This window comes from Excalfactoria chinensis, chromosome 11 (genome assembly GCF_039878825.1).
Source record: "Excalfactoria chinensis isolate bCotChi1 chromosome 11, bCotChi1.hap2, whole genome shotgun sequence".
Taxonomy (NCBI): Eukaryota; Metazoa; Chordata; class Aves; order Galliformes; family Phasianidae; genus Excalfactoria; species Excalfactoria chinensis.
Genome location: NC_092835.1, coordinates 2,936,989 through 2,955,871, shown reverse-complemented (window position 1 = coordinate 2,955,871; position 18,883 = coordinate 2,936,989). Strand labels below are relative to the sequence as shown.

The 18,883-nt window shown below is 47.7% G+C and overlaps 2 protein-coding genes across 4 annotated transcripts in view; one reads left to right on the top strand and one right to left on the bottom strand.

Moving 5' to 3' along the window:
- Window positions 1-2,676, bottom strand: part of COTL1 (coactosin like F-actin binding protein 1) — a 16,859-nt gene extending 14,183 nt beyond the window's left edge. The window contains exons 1-2 of the mRNA XM_072346727.1: window positions 2,098-2,676; window positions 1,861-1,943 (exon numbers count right to left, since the gene is read on the bottom strand). Of these exons, the coding sequence (XP_072202828.1) occupies window positions 1,861-1,943; window positions 2,098-2,174 (160 nt within the window). The 5' untranslated portion in view covers window positions 2,175-2,676. The remainder of the gene's footprint in view (window positions 1-1,860; window positions 1,944-2,097) is intronic.
- Window positions 2,520-18,883, top strand: KLHL36 (kelch like family member 36). 3 transcript variants are annotated; one of them, XM_072346722.1, is made up of 5 exons: window positions 2,520-2,646; window positions 5,164-5,245; window positions 8,722-9,795; window positions 10,616-10,773; window positions 15,450-18,883. In XM_072346722.1, exons 2-5 carry the CDS (start codon window positions 5,186-5,188, stop codon window positions 16,003-16,005), a joined length of 1,848 nt encoding a protein of 615 aa, XP_072202823.1. In that variant the 5' UTR covers window positions 2,520-2,646; window positions 5,164-5,185; the 3' UTR covers window positions 16,006-18,883. The 3 variants fall into 3 exon arrangements, with proteins under 3 accessions (XP_072202823.1, XP_072202824.1, XP_072202825.1); XM_072346723.1 differs by lacking the exon at window positions 2,520-2,646 and adding an exon at window positions 4,550-4,711; XM_072346724.1 differs by lacking the exon at window positions 2,520-2,646 and adding an exon at window positions 4,732-5,063.

Genomic DNA, 18,883 nt, shown 5'->3' with positions numbered 1-18,883 from the left:
CACATCAAAGGCTAATGGGCCACCTCTACCCCATGGATGCCCTTCGCTTAGCTCTTCCCATACTATGCCTATGCCTAAAACAAGTGCAAATCCCTTTTAGTAAAAACGCCCCAGTAGTGGGGCCAGCCTGCCACTCTGTTGGTATATATCAAAGTTTCCATACCCTCTGTCCATTTTAATACCTTGTTTTTTAAAGGTTTGTCACATGTGAGCAATGGCAAGAAAAGAAAACTGGCCATATTCCAAAGTGTAATGGATGCCTCCATTAGTTGTTCCAAGCATCCAACCCAGCCTGGCCAGCAAGTGCTCCCTGCCAAAGCCCCTCCTCCTGCTTATCCACACGATGTAAGTATTCCCATGCTATGGCAGAGACAATGAGAAGCCTTCCTGTAGAGGGTACCACTCCAGACCAAACATCAACGATCAGTCCAGACAAAATAAAGGTACGAGCTGCTGAGAAACAAGGAGGTGAAATCAATGGGGAAGGTTCCTCTGCAAGCCTCAGATGTCCTGAGACATTGGAGACACTCGGTTATCTCGGCCACAGGAGGAGACAGAGAACACAGCTCTGATGCTGGTGCTGCTGACCTTCCAGGAAAACAGCGGTGAGATAACATTGGGCTGAACTTCAGAAGCAGAGCCCTGGGTCCCCCTGCATGCTGGCAGCTCTTCTTTATCCCAGTGATGCACATTAAGATCTAGGTGGGAGGGAGTTTTTGCCACGTACGTCATCAGCTCTTCTGACATCATCTAAAGGACGATTTTGGGTTTTGAGAATCTTCCCTGCAGAGCTCCCAAGAACAGCTGGAACTGAGTATTAATCCTCATTTAAATCACTGGAAATCCTTCTCTTTGACCCAGTGAATGCAGCCAAGCCCTGGGGCGGGGAAGACCCATGGAATAGGCAATGGCATGTCTATGGATGTGGGGCTCTGCCTGCAGTGCCACAGGGCTCTGCGCACCTGGAGGAGTGGGAGATTGTTCAGCACCCAACTCCTCTGCGGTACAAACATCTAACTTAACAACACAGACAGCCCTAATACTTGCCTATATTAACTAGAGGAGGGAGGAAGCTTTGCCAGCAGTAGAGCAGCATTATCTACAATTCATTACAAACACTTCATACCGGTGTTGTTAAACAACAGGGGAGAAGCTGTCCCATATATCCCCCAAGAAGTTCTTTGGAGCAAAAAAAAACCCCAAAGCTTTTTTGTGAAAGGTGTTGAAAGCTGCGTTCAGGTGAAGTGAAATGACTGTCTGTTCATCTTTGGTTTTCCCCAGGCTTTGTTTCTCCCATTGCTAATCCACATCCAGCAGCGGAACAATCAGCTGCCACGTTTAAACCCAGAGCCCCACGGGTGGGTCGTGCAATGCCACAGCCCACCGTTCCCAGCGCATTGTTTGGGGCAGAACCGCTGCTCAGATTTCACCTTCTTAAGAAACCTGAGCAAGTCTTGTACACCGGGCTGCGTTAGCACCAGGAATGCAACGTGCGGGATACATTTATTGCAATAAGCTGTCCGAGTGCATTTGTAGGCACCAAAAGGGAACAGTTTTGTGCACGTCGGCAAGAGGTCACGCTTTGCTGAACAATGGGACCCTTCCTAATCAAACCTTTTGTCTTGGTGGTGGTGGAGAAGCAACGAGAAATTGTGCAGAAGGGCAGAAAAAGCCCCAAGGACCTTAAGCCAGGGGGTGAAACAAAGGAGTGGTTGGACTATGGACTTCGGGGAGTTGCGCTCCGAGGCGGCAGGAAACCCAACCGTGCAGGACGGGGGAAGCAGCAGCAATCCCAATTCCCCCAAGTTTTCTGCCTTTCTTTCCCCCTGTTGGTGCCAAAGGCATCGGGAAGGAGCTTACCTGTGCACTTCCTCTTAAAGGTTTCATAGTCTACCCCTTGGTCTCCGGGAACGATCGTAGAGCCGTTGTATTTAAACGTCACCCTTTGGGAAGGGGAAAAGAGAAGGAAGATGGTATTTAAAGGTCTGCATTCGGGAAGGCAGAAGAGGAGAAGGGGAGGGAAAGAGGGAAGAGGATTCGGGGAATAGGGAAGCATCGGTGGCCGTTTAGGAGATGCCGGCACCGCGGCGCACCTACCAGTTCACGTCGGTGGCATCGTCCCTGACGAGGTTGTACGCCTCCCTGCACGCCTCCTTGTCGATTTTGGTGGCCATGGGGACGTTGGGGGAAGCGGGCTGGCGGCCGCGGAGCGGCGCGGAGATGGGGCCCTCCGCCGCTGCTGCAGCCGCACCGCACCGCGCAGCGCCGAGCCCAGCCGAGCCGAGCCGAGCCCGCTGCCACCACCGGCCCGCCCCCGCCGCGCCGATGCTGCCAATGGCCTGCGCTGAGCCGGCCCGAGCCCGCCCCTCCTGGGGCCCAGGGGTGATGCAAGAGCCGGGGGGGGGGATGCGGGGCTGGGCGGGCGGAGGGCAGGGGGGCTCGGGCCCGCCGCGGTGATGCGCGGAGCGGCCGATGGTGTGTTGGCGGCCCGCGGTGTCCGTGTAGCTCCTGCGGGAGGGAGGAGGAGGAGGAGGAGGAGGAAGGAAGGAGGAGCGCTGCACAAGATGGAGCAGCGGCGGGGCCCCGAGCCGGGCCGGGCGCACGGCAGGTAGCCGAGCGGGAGGCACGGAGCAGCGCGGCGCGCAGGTAGGAGAGGGGCTGCCCGCCGGTGCCGGAGGATGCCGGCAGTACCGCCGCAATGTGCGGGATGCCGCAGCCGCCCCGGAGCGCAGGAGCCGGGCAAAGCGCTGCGGAGCCGCTCGGCACCGCAGTCAATGGGAGCCGGGCTCTGCCCGCTGCCGTCCGCGCGGGGGGACGGGGCCGCAGCGCTCCAGGTGCGGGCGGCGGGGCGGCTGTGCGCGGCTGAGCCCCATTCGGATGCGGCGATCTCCCCCTGCCGGGCTCCGCTTCCAGTGCTGGCAATACAGCCGTACATCAGTCCGCTAAAGAGAGAGCGCGATTTGCAGGCACGGCGGTGAGGACCGGCTGCGCTGTGCACACAGAGGCAGGTCCTTGGCACTGCACTCCCCAGCTTGGAATAGATCTCACTGGATGTTGTGGAGCAGAGTCTTAAACCCGCTCCCTGCACATCTCAGTGCGAATCCACCAACGCTTGGTCGCCGGATTTTGCAATTTTAATAATAAAAGAAACCATTCCATGATAAAAAGCATCCCATCTCTTTCGGAATGCCTGCAGAGCTGTACAGCTTGGGGGGGATGTCGATTATTTTGCTTATTGACATATCGTGTGTATAGAATCATAGAATTACATAGAATTATCATAGAATCTGTATAGACTGTAAATGGAAAGCCTGGACAATTAAGAAACCTCATAACCACTCAACATGTCCAGAGAGCTCAGGGTAGATCACCTGTGTTAAGTGTGGGATACATCACTGAATGCCATGCAGTGGGAAACCCCAATCCTGCCAGCAGTTTCCTCTATGCTCCAGAACGATGTGAGCTTTGCTGTGGATTCGGGGCCCCAGACATGATCTTCTTGCTGCAGTGCACGGCTGTGATGGAGGTGATGTCATTGGGAACAGAGGAACCTTTGGGAAGGCAGCACAGGTGTAGGATGTGGCACCTGGTTGCGCAGCACTCCATGCTGTATGGCTCTGGCTGATGACATCATAACCACACGTTAGTAGGTCTGAATTTCTATCCCTTTCGGAACACATTTTCTCTCTTTAAAAGGCCTTCATGCTGACCATGAGCTGCTCATAATAGTATTAATACATCGTATTACTTCTTAGTCTGCACTCATCACCCCTTGGCTGCTCCTTACTGCTATTTATACACGTTCCAGCTGCCTGTCCTTGTCTCTCCATGCCTGTTCCTCAGCTCCCCGTGTTTCCTGGGGTTGTGGTGGGTGACCGAAATGGCATTTCCCATAGAAGGAGAAAAGCTCCATTTCTGTCAGCTCTGACCCAGGAGCTGGAATGTTCCAATCGCATCCATCGGGTTGTATTCAACCCCTCGTATTCAATGCTTCCTCGTAGGACCAACCTCTTCCCTTTAACCTCTTTGCCTTTAACACGTTGTCATGGATTATTTTCCTTCCTTTTAACGCACGGAGGAATAAATACCGTGCTCAGTTTCCCCACACGGAGGGGGAAATACCCGCATTTCTGGCTTCAGCGAGCCCTGATACAGGAGTTTGGAGTCTTCTGTGGGTCTTTTCCTGCTGGGCAGGAAGCCGTTGGTTGGATTGGATAGATCTTAGCGGTCGTTTCCAGCCCTAACGAGTTGGGCACAGGGCGGCACGGCGCTCCCGATGCGGAACACCGGAGGGGCACCGGGCACCTCGCTGTGCCGTAACACCCACACGCGCGTCCCGTGCGCCCGGCGGCACCGCCGGCATCCCGCAACGCCGGTACCGAAGCGGCGCTGACGTCGCGATCCGGAGCGCCGGGACCGGGACCGATCCCGCCCCTGCAGCAGCCCGCCGCCATTTGCTCGCAGCGCGGTCTGCCCGCCCGCCCCGGGGCCGGAGCAGCCGAGGCTCTGCCTCCTGCCCGCCCCACGCCCGGCCCCGGCCTGCCCGGAGCGCCCAGCACAGCACCCAGAACCCAGCGCAGCACCCAGCGCAGCACCCGGCCCGCTCCGGCCCCGCAGCTCCGCCCGCATTAGCTGGGCGAGCCATGGCCGCGCGGGGCGGCTGTGCGGCTGCCGGCGGAGCGGGGCTGCCCCGCGGGAGCGCCGCGCTCTGGTAATTCCCTCCTTCCTCCTCCCCTTCCTCTCGGCTCCGCGGGCGGTGGCGGCCCCGGCGAGCCCGAGCCGCCCCCGCTGCGATCCCTTGGTAGGCTGCGGGCCGTGGGAGCGGGGAGGCGCCTTCAGGCTTCCTCGGGCCGGGGTCGGCGCCGCCGGGGCTGCCCAACCTCCCGAAGGGTGCGGAGCCGGGCGGTGATCCCAGGAAAGGAGCGGTCCTCACCCCGAGCAGCTGTGTCGGGGACCGGCGGTGCGGGTGAGCGCTGTGTCATCACTATTGCGTGCACCGCTCTTCGGTAATGCCCTGTAGCACGCAGCCAACTTGTTGGCACAACGAGTGTTGACAGAGAGAGGTAGGAACATCCGCCAAAGAACGGATGGTTTGGAGGTGTGGGGCTGTTGTAGCACGTTGAGATACGCTCTGCTGACCGTTTCTTTCTGCCTTTGTTCCAGAAGCTCCGCGGCTCGGCCGGCCATGGAGGGCACCAGGCAGAGCAGGATCTGCCGCCCGCACAAGATCAGCGAATCCTCCAAGGTTGGTTTGCGTTTCCTGCTGCGCGCCAATAAGTGAAGGCATCTCCTTCCCATGCACTGAGAGTGAATGTTCTGAGCCTTACGTGCAATAGCAGAGCTGTTCCTGCACGCCTCTTTGGTTTCAGAAACCAGTTGCTCCCTAATGGGTTTTTTTTTGTTTAAAGAAGGAAAAAAAAAGCAGCAGCAGCAAATGGGGATCTGCTCGTCGTGACTCATAACCTAAAAATGAAACCCACATCATCACAGCAGTGCTTGCTCTGCACCAAAGCTTCACTCATTCAATGAGATTTATCTGGGGGGTTTTGTGTATTGCTCCATCTCACAAAGCTGGGAGCCCTTTGCAGGTGTCACCTTTGTTGTGTAGGAGATGAGGGCCTTGATCCCACAAGCAGCAATTCTGCTGGACTCGGGGATGTTCCCTTAGGTTTGCAAAGGTCATTTTCTGTGTATGAGATGCCTGTCTGGAATAACCCATTGGCCGTGGTTGGGGATCTGCTGAAGGCCCTTCCAGGTGAGCTGCAGACAATGACCTCAGCTCTGTAAGATGGTGACACCAGCAGCGATCACTGCGTTCACTTTGTCTCACAGCACCAACAGCTGCCTTGTGGTTCTGCTGTGAGCAGCAGGTTACAGGCGCTGCAGGCAATGAACTGCCAGCAGCTGCTACAACTTTCATTGCCCGGATCTGTGTTATCAAATTGGAATGAATCAGATCTGGAGGAGTCCTGGTGCAGGAAGTTAATTAGATCTTTGACTCTGAGACCAATTAGATCTTTGAATCCAAAAGGTTAACACTCTAAAAGCTATAACAGCAAACAATAAACAGAACAGACCTTTAAATGCATCCTTGGCAATGCTGTCTTTTCCTGAGCGCTGGACCTGGCTGCCATTGAGGTGGTTTATTCTGAACGTACCAATAACTCGTTGCATTAAACATCACTTCACTTGGCAGCATTGTTTTGTTTCCTTGCTTGGACAGCGGCTGTCAATCTGTTAACCCTGTGCTGCTGCCTGTACAGCTGGTTGAGTAAATAGGAATCTCTGGCGACTCGAGCAGCCTGGTGTAATCTCGTTATGTGCACAGTGGAGAACATTAGAGGAATGATCAGCCGCATACAAAGCAGGGAAATATGTTATAGGTTTAAGCCGATAACTTTATCCTGTGAGTTAGACTCAGAACAGGGTGATGTTTATTGTCTCTTGTCCTCTGTCCTTTGCCATAGCTGCTTCAAGTGTTTGTCCTTTACAACCTTTATTCTTCTCATCTCCTCTCCTCCCTGACCTCTGCTTGGGCATCTTCATTTCTCAAGCTAAGAAAGATGAAGATAAAACCTTCTAAAGCCTGTGTATTTTTTTCTGGTGCAGCTCTTGTTACTGTTCTCTGGAAGTTACTCTGTTGTCTCTGCTGTAGTTACTATCTTAAGTTCAGAGAACACGACGAGGCAAAGAGGATGAGGAAATTGGAGAGTTTTGCAGTTTGGTGGGGATGTGGAAAGCAAATCCTTACATACAAGTTAAGTACCCTGGGTCTGTTTGTTTGGATCAGCTTCAAGGTGAGAAAGTTGAAGCTCTCGGGGATCAGCCATGTCCCTTGCAGGTTCTTGCTGGGGCTGCCGTGTGTATGTGGAGGGCTGTTCTTCTATGGCATTCAGGACCTGAACTGGAAAGTAAATGACCAGGGTCAGTTTTGCTACAGATGTCTGCTTCTATGTATGTCATATTAGGGAAGCATTGGAAATGCTGGAGCTTGGACATGCTGCTGCATGGCTAAACCTTCTCTATTGCAACACGTTTGGTTATTAGTTTGGGTTTAATCTTTGGCAGCCTGCCTACTGCTGTACCACAGCTGCTAAAAAGCAGATGTGGGAGGTCAGGCTCCCAAAACTGGCATTAGCTCTGGACAGTTGGCTGCCATCATGTCTGGACAGTGGTGAGCTCTGTATGTTAAGTATGGTAATCTTGTATGAAAGTGTGATTACCAAATTACACACACAGACTGAGTATCTGGAGTAAGGTTTGAGTACAGGGGAAAGAACTCGGCCTTAGGACTTGAACTTTCCTCATCCAGGTGGATAAAGAAGTTGTTCCGTTGTGATTTAACCAACCTGTTAATGGCTTAGCCTGATGGAAATGATTTCTGCTTAGGAATCAGGGGATGCCAAAGTTATTTAGGATTTCCAGAGCAGAAAGTGAGAATCTGTAGCCTAGGAAAGGAAAGGCTGAATGTCTTGGTGGCTTGAGGAGACCTCTGCCCATGCCTGACCATTCCCAATGTAGATAAAGGCTGAGGCACCTTTTCAAGGTGTCACTTCTAGGAATGCAGGCTGAAGAACTGGGCAAGATCCGTTCTTACAGCTGGTGCTGTTTAGAACTCGTGTAGGTGCAATAGAAAGACGTGCTTCCTTTCTACCTCAATTTATTGTACATGTTCTTACAGGCTCTACAGCTGTCTGTTTTGGATTTGGTAATTAAAGTTGTGAGTTTGCTTTTAACGTAACCTGGCTTTTATTAAGAGAGATCACAAGGTAACTGACTGTACCATAAGGCATTCGACTCCTTCAGAAGGAAGAAGCTCAATGTGGTATCCCTTGATACACTGGACAAGCTCTTTCTTTAAGTATCAGGCAGGACAGGTTCTTCTTAAGACTGGTAAGCATGCAAGAAGGAAGGGAACGCTGGTTGCCTCCAAAGCTCCATGGCTTGTACAGAGTAGTGGGAAGAATGCCTGGGGGCAGAACATTCCCAGAAGGGCACTTAGCAGACATGTTGTGAGGGCATTTTCCACTTCCTTTAAAAGAGAAATATCTGGCCTTGTTCATTACAACAAGAACTGCCTCGCTTCTGGAAGCACGCAGTAGTCTTATGGGAATGAGTTATCCACGCGTGCATCTTTGCACACAAATAAACAGGTATTAGTTTTGAATGCAGTGTGTGTGTGTGTCTGGAATAATACGGGAAGAAAGAGAGGCGTTGAGGAGGGGGTAGCTGTCAAGTAAGCACTAACCCAAACAATACACGGGCTGAATGAAAACGTGGCCATACTGCTGTATGTGTGTCTTCCTTAGCGAGTAGCTCAATTGTGTAGAGCTGTGTGAGGAGTCATCTGGGGGACAGGAAAGAAAGGAAGTGTCAGCAGCGGATCTTGAAGACAATGAATGGAAGAGCTTCAGAAAATTATGCCTGTGTAAATCATCAGGGAGGGCGTTTGGATGCGGCGCTGCGGAGGAAGTAGGAGTGAATTGTAACTAGAATGGAGAGTAGGAAGCGGTAAGAGCCTGCGTGCGCCATTCAAAGTGAGGTGAGGCACTCGGGCTTCCCGTGTGCTGTGTGCCAACAGTTTCAAGTCATAATTTGCTATAGAAGTACAACACAAGTAACTTTTTCTTGTGTGCGAAATGGGAAGACGCTTTGTGAATGCTGAAATGTATCGAGATGAGAATAACACGCCTGATCCTACGTGCTTGTTTCTTATTCCAGGTGTACAGATGGGATGACCACTCTAGTCTGGTTCTTCAGAGTCTGAATGAACAGAGGCACCGAGGCCTCTTCTGTGATATTGTCCTTGTTGTGGATGAGCAGAGAGTCCCTGCCCATCGCAACCTCCTGGCTGTTTGCAGTGACTACTTCAACTCTATGTTCACCATTGGTATGCGAGAAGCTCATCAAAAAGAAGTTGAACTTTTTGGAGCCTCTTACATTGGTCTCAAGGCTGTGGTGGACTTCCTTTATGGAAGTGAGCTGTCCTTGGATGGAGGCAATATTGATTACGTGCTCGAAACAGCTCATCTGCTGCAGATCTGGAAGGTTGTGGACTTCTGTTGTGAGTATCTTGAGAATGAAGTCAGCGAGGAGAACTATTTGTACCTGCAAGAGCTGGCCTCTATCTACAACCTGAAGCGCCTTGACTCCTACATTGACTCTTTCATCCTGCAGAACTTTGGCACGCTGTCTTTCACTCCAGACTTCCTGCAGAACATTTCCTTGCAGAAGCTGTGCCAGTACCTGGACAGCAGCAATGTGCAGCAGGAGTGTGAGCATGATTTGCTGCAGGCTGCTTTGCAGTGGCTTACCCAGTACCCAGAAAGGGAGAACGAGGCTTACCAGGTTCTGGATAACATTCACTTTCCCTTGATACCTAAAAGCGATCTCCTCCATCGAGTCAAGCCTGCTGTGTGTTCTCTTCTTCCCAAAGAAGCAAACTGTGAGGGCTTCATAGAAGAAGCAGTGAACTACCATAACAACGTCACTGCTCAGCCAGTGCTGCAAAACAAGCGGACAGCTCTGCGAACCTGTGAGGAAAGGCTCCTCTTTGTTGGGGGGGAGGTTTCCGAACGGTGCCTAGAACTGAGTGATGATACTTGTTTCTTGGATGTCAGAAAGGGGCAGTGGGTAGCAGAGACCCCTCTCCCGGCCAGACGAAGTCACCACTGTGTTGCAGTCTTGGGAGGCTTCATCTTCATAGCCGGAGGCAGCTTTTCAAGAGACAACGGAGGGGATGCAGCTTCAAATCTCCTTTATAGGTATGATCCCCGCTGTAACCAGTGGATAAAGGTGAGGCTTAAGCTGTATTATTTCTCTGTATGAAGTTCTTAATGTTCAGAGTGTTTTCGTCTTTTTGGTAGAAGGAAAGGGCCTGTTAAAATAGCGAATGTGCCAACACTTGGAAATGGAGAAATGAGTTCTTTTAGTGGAGAAGCAGCTACTGGAATCTTTGGTGGGAATGTTTAAATTCTGCCCTGAACTCTTCAGCTGCATGCATGTTTTCAAGCTTCACTTGGGATCTGGGCATCTAAGCAGTACAATTCCTGGTCAGTATCCACCTGTAACTCTTTAAGGAACCTTTGGGAACAATGCTAAAATAGACTGAGAGGTGATTGCGTAGTTCATCTTGTAACTAGAGATGGGCCTGATGCAAAAGGAAAACATCTCTGATATTTAACAGATGTTTCTGTGCTGCTTTAGAATGACTTTATTCACTTACAGTCCTGCCATAACACCCTGCGGGCAGTGCAGGATCTGTACAATATATTGTTCCTACTTTTTGAAGCAATCATCCTGTGAGGTTCAGTTGGGTTTCTTTTTGAGTGCTTTCAATGTACATTACTCATAGAGTTTGGGAAGGTCATCCATGTAAAACTGAAACATGTACAGAGTAATAAGCTCAGGTGCCTCCTGTTGTCTCCTTTCTTTGTAAAGAAGTGCAATGTAACATGCTCCTGCAGGAAGAACTACAAGTGTTTTATGGATATAATGGATAAAAAGTAGTAGCTTCTCAAATAAAAAGGAAGAAGCAATTATCCTCAGGCAGGACTCTGCATTGTCAGCTTGTTTGCTGGGTGTTTGAAGATGTCAACATGTCATTTCTTGGCAGGTTGCCTCCATGAGACAACGTCGTGTGGATTTCTACCTGGGAGCTATAACTGACATGCTGGTAGCTGTCGGTGGCAGGAATGAAAATGGGGCTCTTTCTTCAGTGGAGACTTATAGTCCTCAGAAGGATTCGTGGTCCTATATAGCAGGTTTGCCAAGGTAACAGAGATATTTGCAAAGCTGTCCTGTGTTTGAAGAATAGAGGGAGCTTACATGATAGTACATGATGAGTGGCTGTCCTTAGAAGGGAAGCAAGGGGCGGTATGACCAGCATGTTACCACAAGAAGCAAGCCCTATCAGCGTGTGTTATTTGTGCATTTTTTCCTGAGGTCTCTTGGTGTTAATTTCAGAGGCCCTGATTAGATGTTGATTGAAGCCTTTTATGGTTTGGCTTTACTTTGTCACTTTGGAGTGATGGTTGTCCTATAAGGTGTTTCTCTCTGGCTGCTTAGGTTGGCTGTTGCAATGAACCACATTTACCTATAATTCAAATACCAGATAACTCCAGCAGGTGTGACCCCTCCCCCATGTCTGCAGAGTTACAAACTTAGCTGTTTTACTTTGGGGAGGCTTTAGTACTGCAACTCTTACTGTTAGTAACAGCAGCTCAGGATATTGAATGAACATTTGTGTGACACGATAGCGTTTCATTTGCAAACAGCCTTTCAGGTTTTGTAGTGTTTCAGTCTTCAAAGTTACAGGGGTGCTGGCTGTATGGGTGGTATTTTCATGATATCTGCAACCTGCGGTACTTGCTTTCTTAGAATCACTTGAATTTAGAGTTCATTTTTTCTCCCCTTATTCCCCTTGTTGCAGAGCCATTGGCAGCCACTGGAGGCACAGAAGCCCGCTGCCCGGTTCTGTTTTGGGCAGGTGCTACAAAGCAAGTCTCATCCAAGCTAACAGCCGGGCTTGAGTGCTTTTAAGAAGCTGGATGTTTATTCTCTTTCCTAATGCCCACATGGGCAGGTGTAGCAGTTGAGTCTAAACACCACAACCTTTCCTGAGGGGCTTCATGTGAGAGTTATCTTTAGTTCCTGGGCCCTTCTGGTAGTTGGGATGACCTGTGAGATCGCAGTAACTTCTCATAGAAATTGTAGCACAGCTTTTCTTGTAACATTTTCAATGAAACGTGGATGTGACCTGAATGCATTTTATGTTGCTGGAAAAGCACGTACTTTGGAACAGATATGGGTATGTTTTTTTCCCAGCATTTAGATGGTCTCATGGAAGCCTGCATGGTTAGTTTAAGGTGAGCAGGCTGCAAGCTGTCTGAAAAGAGGCAGTCTTGTCTATGTGATCCCACCAGTACCTCTGTGTTGGCTTTGAGGATTTTGCAGCTGCAGCATTTAAAAGTGAACTTTGCTTTGGGGAGGTTGTTTTGTTTTCTTTTGTTTTGTTTTTTTTTTTATTAGGTTGCCTAAGCAAAAGTTCCCCTCATGGGAGAGATCCCACTTATGTTGACTTTGCTGGTTGATAAACTGCAGAGTTAGGCTGCGGGACTGCAAAGATTTTCAGTTATTGCTGCATCCCAAAGAAGTTCTGTGTTTTCTCCTGCCTGCTCTTGTTCCTTCATGCAGGTTGCAGAAGGCAAAATCAGTTTAGAGGTGAAAACACAAAGATGCATTTCTTAAATAGAGAGGCAAAACAAGTGTTGCTAGAGCTTGAGGAGAGGTGTGACTGGCAGTAGTGCAGGGCTGCTGGAAGGGTTCTGGGCAGTCCTTTGCTGACGTGCTTCAGGTGTTTGCAGACAGCACTGGAGGGATGAGAGACTTGTCTCTGCTCGGACTTTTTGTTTCCTCTGTTCTTCCATCATCTTCTCTCTGAAGAGAACATCTGCAGGTTTTTGTCCTCTTAGGCACATGGCCAGCAGAAGCAGGCACGCTGCCCATGGCTCTGGTGTTGTCTCTGTCTGCTCTCAGAAGAGGAATCATCTTCCAGGCAGTTGCTGGAGTGAAGGGCTCGTGTTAAATCATTGTAGGGTATTGGCTTACGTAGCTTGCTTTGAGCTGTGTGATGCTGGACTCTCAGAAGTTATATTTGTCAAAGATTCTACTTTGAACATACATAAAATGTAGGTTTTTTTGTTTGTTCTTGTGATTATTATTTCCTTTTATCCTTCTTGGAAGGGTTATTGCTTGCCACAGCAGCGGTTGCATCCTTGGCACACAGACCTCCACTGCCAAATCCTACATCCATGTTACTGTGTGCAGGAACAGCAATGCTTCTCTAAAGACCTTTTCAGGCTCTTTTATTCTTCATATTGCTCCCCAGCCCTTTCCCATGGCAACATGGTCAAAACAACATGTTGTTTTCCCTAACCGTGTCCTTGGAAGGAGTGAAGCTGTTTTGACTGAAGTAATGCTGTCTTACTGGAGAAGAAAGCACAACATCTTGAGGCAGATGCTTAACTTGGAAAACATTAGCCACGCTACCTAAAGGATGGACCTTGTCCAAATCTGCTGCAAGTGAGACCCACGTCTGTTCCAAGTGAATGTTGCCTGAATCTCATTAAGGCTGTGGGATATCCTTCCCATTCTTAGGAGAGGTCCTCTATTTTGTATCCGCTTTCCCAAGCTCTTTGGAAGCAGTTGCTGACACAGTTTCTAGCCCACGAGGGAACAGCAGTGACTGACGAGTTTGGCAGAGCAGAGGTTTGTGCAACGTGTTCTTGTTTTAGTAGGCTTTGCAAAAGTCTGATGTAGTCATTGGTGAAATTAATTGAGTGGCTCTAGGTTAAAGTTTGGCAGAACAACTGAAAGCAATTGTGCGAGGAGGTGTGTTGGAACAGGTTAATAAACGATGCTGTCTGTTCTACTGCTTGTGTCCTGAGTAATCTTGCATGGTTGCAACGGGTGGACATCAGGATTCTGAGCAAGCACAGCTCGCCAGGACTTTGCTTGGAGTAGGGGATTCCCAAAGCTGTATCAACTTAGGCCAAGTGCGTGGGGTTTCTTTTGCTTAAGAACATAAATTGTAGATAATGCTCACCAAATGGTGGTACTGTGACAGAAGCTGTAATTTTTGCAGCGTTGTATCTGGGAAAGAGTCAAAATTGGCACTTAGCTGCAATAGATAGTAGAATTGCAACTTCATTCTCCTCAATGTCTTTATCTTTTTCTGGCCACTCTTATAGATGGTGCTGCCAAAATACTCACTGCTTTCTGTTAGGGAATGTCTGGACTCGTGGTATTGTTGTGCTGCACACTTAAAAATGCTGCTGTTGAAACCACATGGCTTTTAGAAAGGATTCTTATTGATTGTTTTCAATTTGTGCATTAGGTTTCATGCAGTTTCTATTAATGCAAAGCTGTGTATGTACAACCTTGAACAGTCTTCTCATATGTCAGGCTAAGAGAAACACCTCTAAGCTATTGCAACATGTCATTTCCCTATACTGGAAACCAACAAATTGATGGCCAATTTTATGCTTCAGGTAGGATTGCCTTTTTCAATTTACTGTTGTAGCAATTGCAGTTCACTGGACGTGCCCATTGATGGAGGCAAAAAGGAAAGCAGAAGTGTTTTTTGTAGCTGTCTGTGCTGGACTGCCTGCATGCACTTGAGAGTGGAGTGCCTGTTTCTTACCTACATAGAATTCCTCTTTCTTGGTACTGTAGGAGAACATTTATCATACTTCTCTAAATGTCATTGAATATTTTCTTAACTTAAGGTTTTTTCTTTTCCCCTTACTTCCACTCTACCTTTTAAGACCCATCCCTGTGTATATAGAGAAGCATCTACAGCAACCTGATTCTATGCCACTGGAGACTTATGGTCCCAATTTTTGTCCCTGAGAGACCACACATAAGGTAGAGATGCATCTGTCTGCATTACACCTGCCACAGCATTTCTGGCAGGTGTGAAAGCAGGAATGTGTGTGCTCAGGGAATCCCTTGTCAAATAGACATCCCAAGCATGAGTGTTATTCTTCCACAGTTAGGCAGGTTGGGAGCTGTGGCATTTCTGAGTTGTCTTTTTGCATAACACTTTAGTCCTGTCCTTTTTTTTCCTGGGTGGCTAAATGGTGGTATCATCCTGAAGGTGATCAGCCCTTGTTAGCTGCAGCGTCTGTCCTGGCCGCTCAGCATTCTTAGGCCACGTATGTCAATGATTGTTGTGTTTCTTGAAGTAGGAGCTTGCTAATATATCTGATTCAGACAGTGGTCAGGGATCAGAAGCTTTGGTAGGCATACAGAATAATGAGCGTCTTGTAGCTTTTCTCCAGAGTATCGTGCTTTCAGGGTAAATGTGGGTTTTCTTTCCATTCCACCTATTCTCCTGGCATAACAGCACTTGGCACTTACATGTGGAAGAAGTTTGTGTAGCTGAGACAAACTCTTACATTACAAAATAAAAACACCTTCAGGTTCTATCCACATTGAATTTTAAGCATGTCAGGGCACAGTTCAAAAGCATTCCAGGCTAAAATAATGCTAAGGTAGGTTTGTCTGCCATAGAGGCTGAGTTGTTGAGACCATGACTACAAAGGATGGTAGCAGAGGCTCATGAGTGCAGCGTGAAGTTTATACTGTTCTGCAGCCCTGTAAGTATTAATTTGTTTGGGCTCTTATCAATGCATCTTCCAGTTTGCCATGGCTGGTACTGCAGCTACTTCTTTTGGAAAGAAAAGAGGGGAAAAAAGCGTGTAAAGGAAGGGTATGTTCAAGGAATTGAAGGCTGTCCCTCACCTTAGCATTCCTCTTCTAAGAGCTCCAAAGGGTTTGGTTACTGTCTTTAGTTACTGTTTATTCTCTTCAGTACTGGTTCTTGTTGAATGCTTGTGTAATGTGTGCAAGTATGAAGTTGGCCTGTTTCTGTTTGCCTGTCCTAGGTTTACTTATGGCCATGCTGGAACGGTCTACAAGGAATTTGTGTACATTTCAGGTGGCCATGATTACCAAATTGGCCCGTACAGAAAAAACCTGCTGTGTTATGATTACCGCACAGATGTCTGGGAGGAGAAGAGACCGATGATCACTGCCCGGGGGTGGCACAGCATGTGTACCTTACAGGACAATATCTATTCTATTGGTGGCAGTGATGACAACATAGAAACCATGGCTCGTTTTGATATTCTGAGCGTGGAGTCGTACAGCCCTCAATGTAACCAGTGGACCAGAGTTGCTCCTCTGCTGCAAGCTAACAGTGAGTCAGGGGTGGCTGTCTGGGAAGGCAAAATTTATATACTCGGAGGCTACAGCTGGGAAGAAACAGTCTTCTCCAAAACAGTCCAAGTTTATGATAAGGAGAAAAATAAGTGGTACAAAGGAACTGATTTACCCAAAGCGATTGCTGGTGTGTCTGCATGCGTCTGTGCATTGAAACCCAAAACAGAGGACAAAAAGAAAAAGACAAAAACAAAAAAACACCAAGATCGAGGAAGATGACTGCTCCTGGATAAGCCCCCTTTAACGGTGGGCTCCCAAAGACCCTCGTATTTATCATTTCTTTCTAACCCCGATTCTCTATTTTTCTTTTTAAACGGGGGGAAAAAAGGTACCTTCTGAAGCCCCACAGACATACAGTTGAATGTGTTTTTTGGATGAAGCTCACTTTTAAGGTAAAAAAAAACAAGAATAAAAATCCCCCGAATCTCTCCTGCTCGATAAGGGGTGATGTGGTGAGAGGTTACGCTGGGCTCCTGAAAGCTGAGGATTAATCTTTTGTCACCTGTGGTTCTTGGCATTTTCACACACATCCTATTATGCTGGCATTTTAAAATAAGGTTGAATCTTTGGCTGGGATTATAATGATAAAGGTGAGGGGCAGAGTAGAAAGTGATGAGTTTCAAGTTAAGGAGCAATTTAAAGGAGCCCAGAAGTTACTGCTAAGAAAAAAACTGGGTCTTCAATGTTGTAAATCTTGAGTGTATTTGTTTTGTTTCGGTTTGTTTTTCTGTAACATTAGATTCCATTTGCGGTACATTTTTCAGTTGTAAGTATCAGATTCCTGGAACATTTCAGCATTCAGAGAAAGTATTTCCTTAGGTGAATGCAGGTCAGATCAGCTTGAAGAGCAAGTAGCTCCACTGTACTCTTTAGATTAAGAAGGCCTTGTTGTGTGGCCAAAGAATAGATGGGGTCTGACTTGGGCTTGGATTGATAGCATTGTGAACTTTGAAATCTGGGGGAGGTGATATGAATTTTGCATCCGTTGTTGCAACATTTTCCTTATCTAGATAGGAGAGCAAGTTTTTATTAGGCTTTAAAACATGCCCTGCAATGAGGAAAAGGAACTATTAAAGCAGCGGAAAAAATATTGGAGGATTTGAATGGAAACTGTAGAGTTTGCATTGAGCTTTAAAGCAGTTGGAACTAAAAGAGTTCACCATGAGTTTGGGGACTCTCAAATAGTGTTCCAAGGAGTGAGGAAATGATAGGATTCTGTAGGTGAGCATGAAGCAAGAGCGTGTCCTTCCCCAGCCCTGCCAGGCTGTATGAGCTGGGATTTGCTTCATTTGACTTGGAGCTCGCAGTGGTCACGGCCAATAGCTGGTGTGAACAGCGGCCAGATTTGCCTTCTGTCAAACAGCAGAGTGAGCAGGGTGATCAGTCGGGGTTTGGTAATCCTGAGGAAGAGAAACTTGACTTTTTTACCTTAGCGAACAGCTCGTGCTTTCCTTGTCTTTCAAATTCAAACTGGCTTTCCCTGAGAATTGCCTTTTCTGATGGGGTTTGTCAGGATTCCAGGCCACGTTTCATCAAGCTCGCAGAAGAACACCCTCCCCAGCGAGGCAGGTCCCATAGGAAGAAACCTAAACTACGCTCAGGACTGCATGTAGGATCCAGACAGTAGGACTGAACTGCAATTGTCTGTTAGATCCTCTGTCTCACGCTGTTCTCTGCACACCAAGTAAAGAGATTTCTGACCCAAGTGTTAGTTCACCCTCTACAAACACAGCTGATTGTGCTGTAGATAATAAATTCCCCGACTGTCTGGCTGGCTTTCAGGCATTCACCCTGGGGCATTTTACCTCTGATTTGCAAGGAGTTGATCACCAGCAATCTGATACAAACACTTCAGTTATTCCTATAATGCCGGGCCACAGATTAATATTTCTTCTTCCCAAAAAAGTAAGTTTTTAGAGACTTTTTAAGAACTTTTATACTTTTTATAACGCATTTTGCTAACTCAGTCTTGTTTGCCGTGTAATATATTAGCACAGGAGCTACTGCTCTGTAATTGTGGCCCCATAGCTGCCATTGAGAACTCATAATTGGATGGATCTTTTAGTCTTTGTGTAGTTGGTTGGGATGTGATGCAGCTGTCAGAGCAGCATTTACATTCTCAGCATTGTCAGGCAGTCAGCTATAATTGTAACCATTGTACGGCCTCTTCACTGATAGTCCAGCTCACCAGACATGCTAATAAACACACTTTATTTTCAGCCATTGGGGATCTGCTGAGTGGTTTGGTTTAAAATTCTGCTGGGGAAGTATTGATTGTAGTTTTGTTTTTCAGTCCTCATCCCTCCTTTCACACCATTCCTGTGCACCATAACCATGTATTTCAGATTTGCCTTTTTCTTCCCATCCGGTGTGCAAAGAGTTGATATCCTGCTCATTTCCTGCTACACTCCCTGGTTACTGTTCATGGGATTTTTGCTGGTTGTTTTTGGTTGGTTGGGTTTGGCTTTTTTTAGCAACTATTTACCTCATTAATTGGAAAACACTAAGAGAACATTTTTGCACTTACTGTCATTTGAAGCTCTTGTAATTTAGAGAGCTCTTAGAACTTCCTTGTATTGAAAGATGTGCTTCTGAATGCACTTCTGGAGTGCAAGGAAGTGACCGATGTCTTCTTAGGTGCTCAAAAATGACTGAGGAAAATTAGCTTAAATGGCTTTTTGGAAACTCCTTGAGGTTTTGCATTTCTTATTTGTTTAAGGGGAAAAAAAAAAGCTGAAGTAGTTAATCTCATTTGCATTAATGAATTTGTTCTGAAGCCTTTGTACACTGCATGAGGTAATCTTTTCTTTTTCTAATTCTAAAACTAATTAAAATTTGGTTATGACAAACATGAATGAGTTGCGAGGATTTTTTCTTGACATCTATCTAAAATCCCAGCTATGTTGACTGAGAAGCTGTTTAACTTTACGGGGCATTTTCATGTGTAAGTACAGAAGAAATGTCAAGGAGGCGCTTTGTTTTTGTTGATGGGTTGCTTGTTCCTATATTTCCTCTGCCCTCCTACCCATTTAATTGTGTTTGTGTAATACATTAACGTCTGGAACAAAATAAATCCAGCTTAGAATATTGTATTCAT

Bases quoted from the DNA above. Each gene is read 5' to 3' on its own strand.
- KLHL36 (XM_072346722.1), top strand. From the start codon at position 5,186: ATGGAGGGCACCAGGCAGAGCAGGATCTGCCGCCCGCACAAGATCAGC. The intron at 5,246-8,721 runs GTTGGTTTGCGT...TTCTTATTCCAG, and splicing joins AGATCAGCGAATCCTCCAAG to GTGTACAGATGGGATGACCA. The intron at 9,796-10,615 runs GTGAGGCTTAAG...ATTTCTTGGCAG, and splicing joins GCTGTAACCAGTGGATAAAG to GTTGCCTCCATGAGACAACG.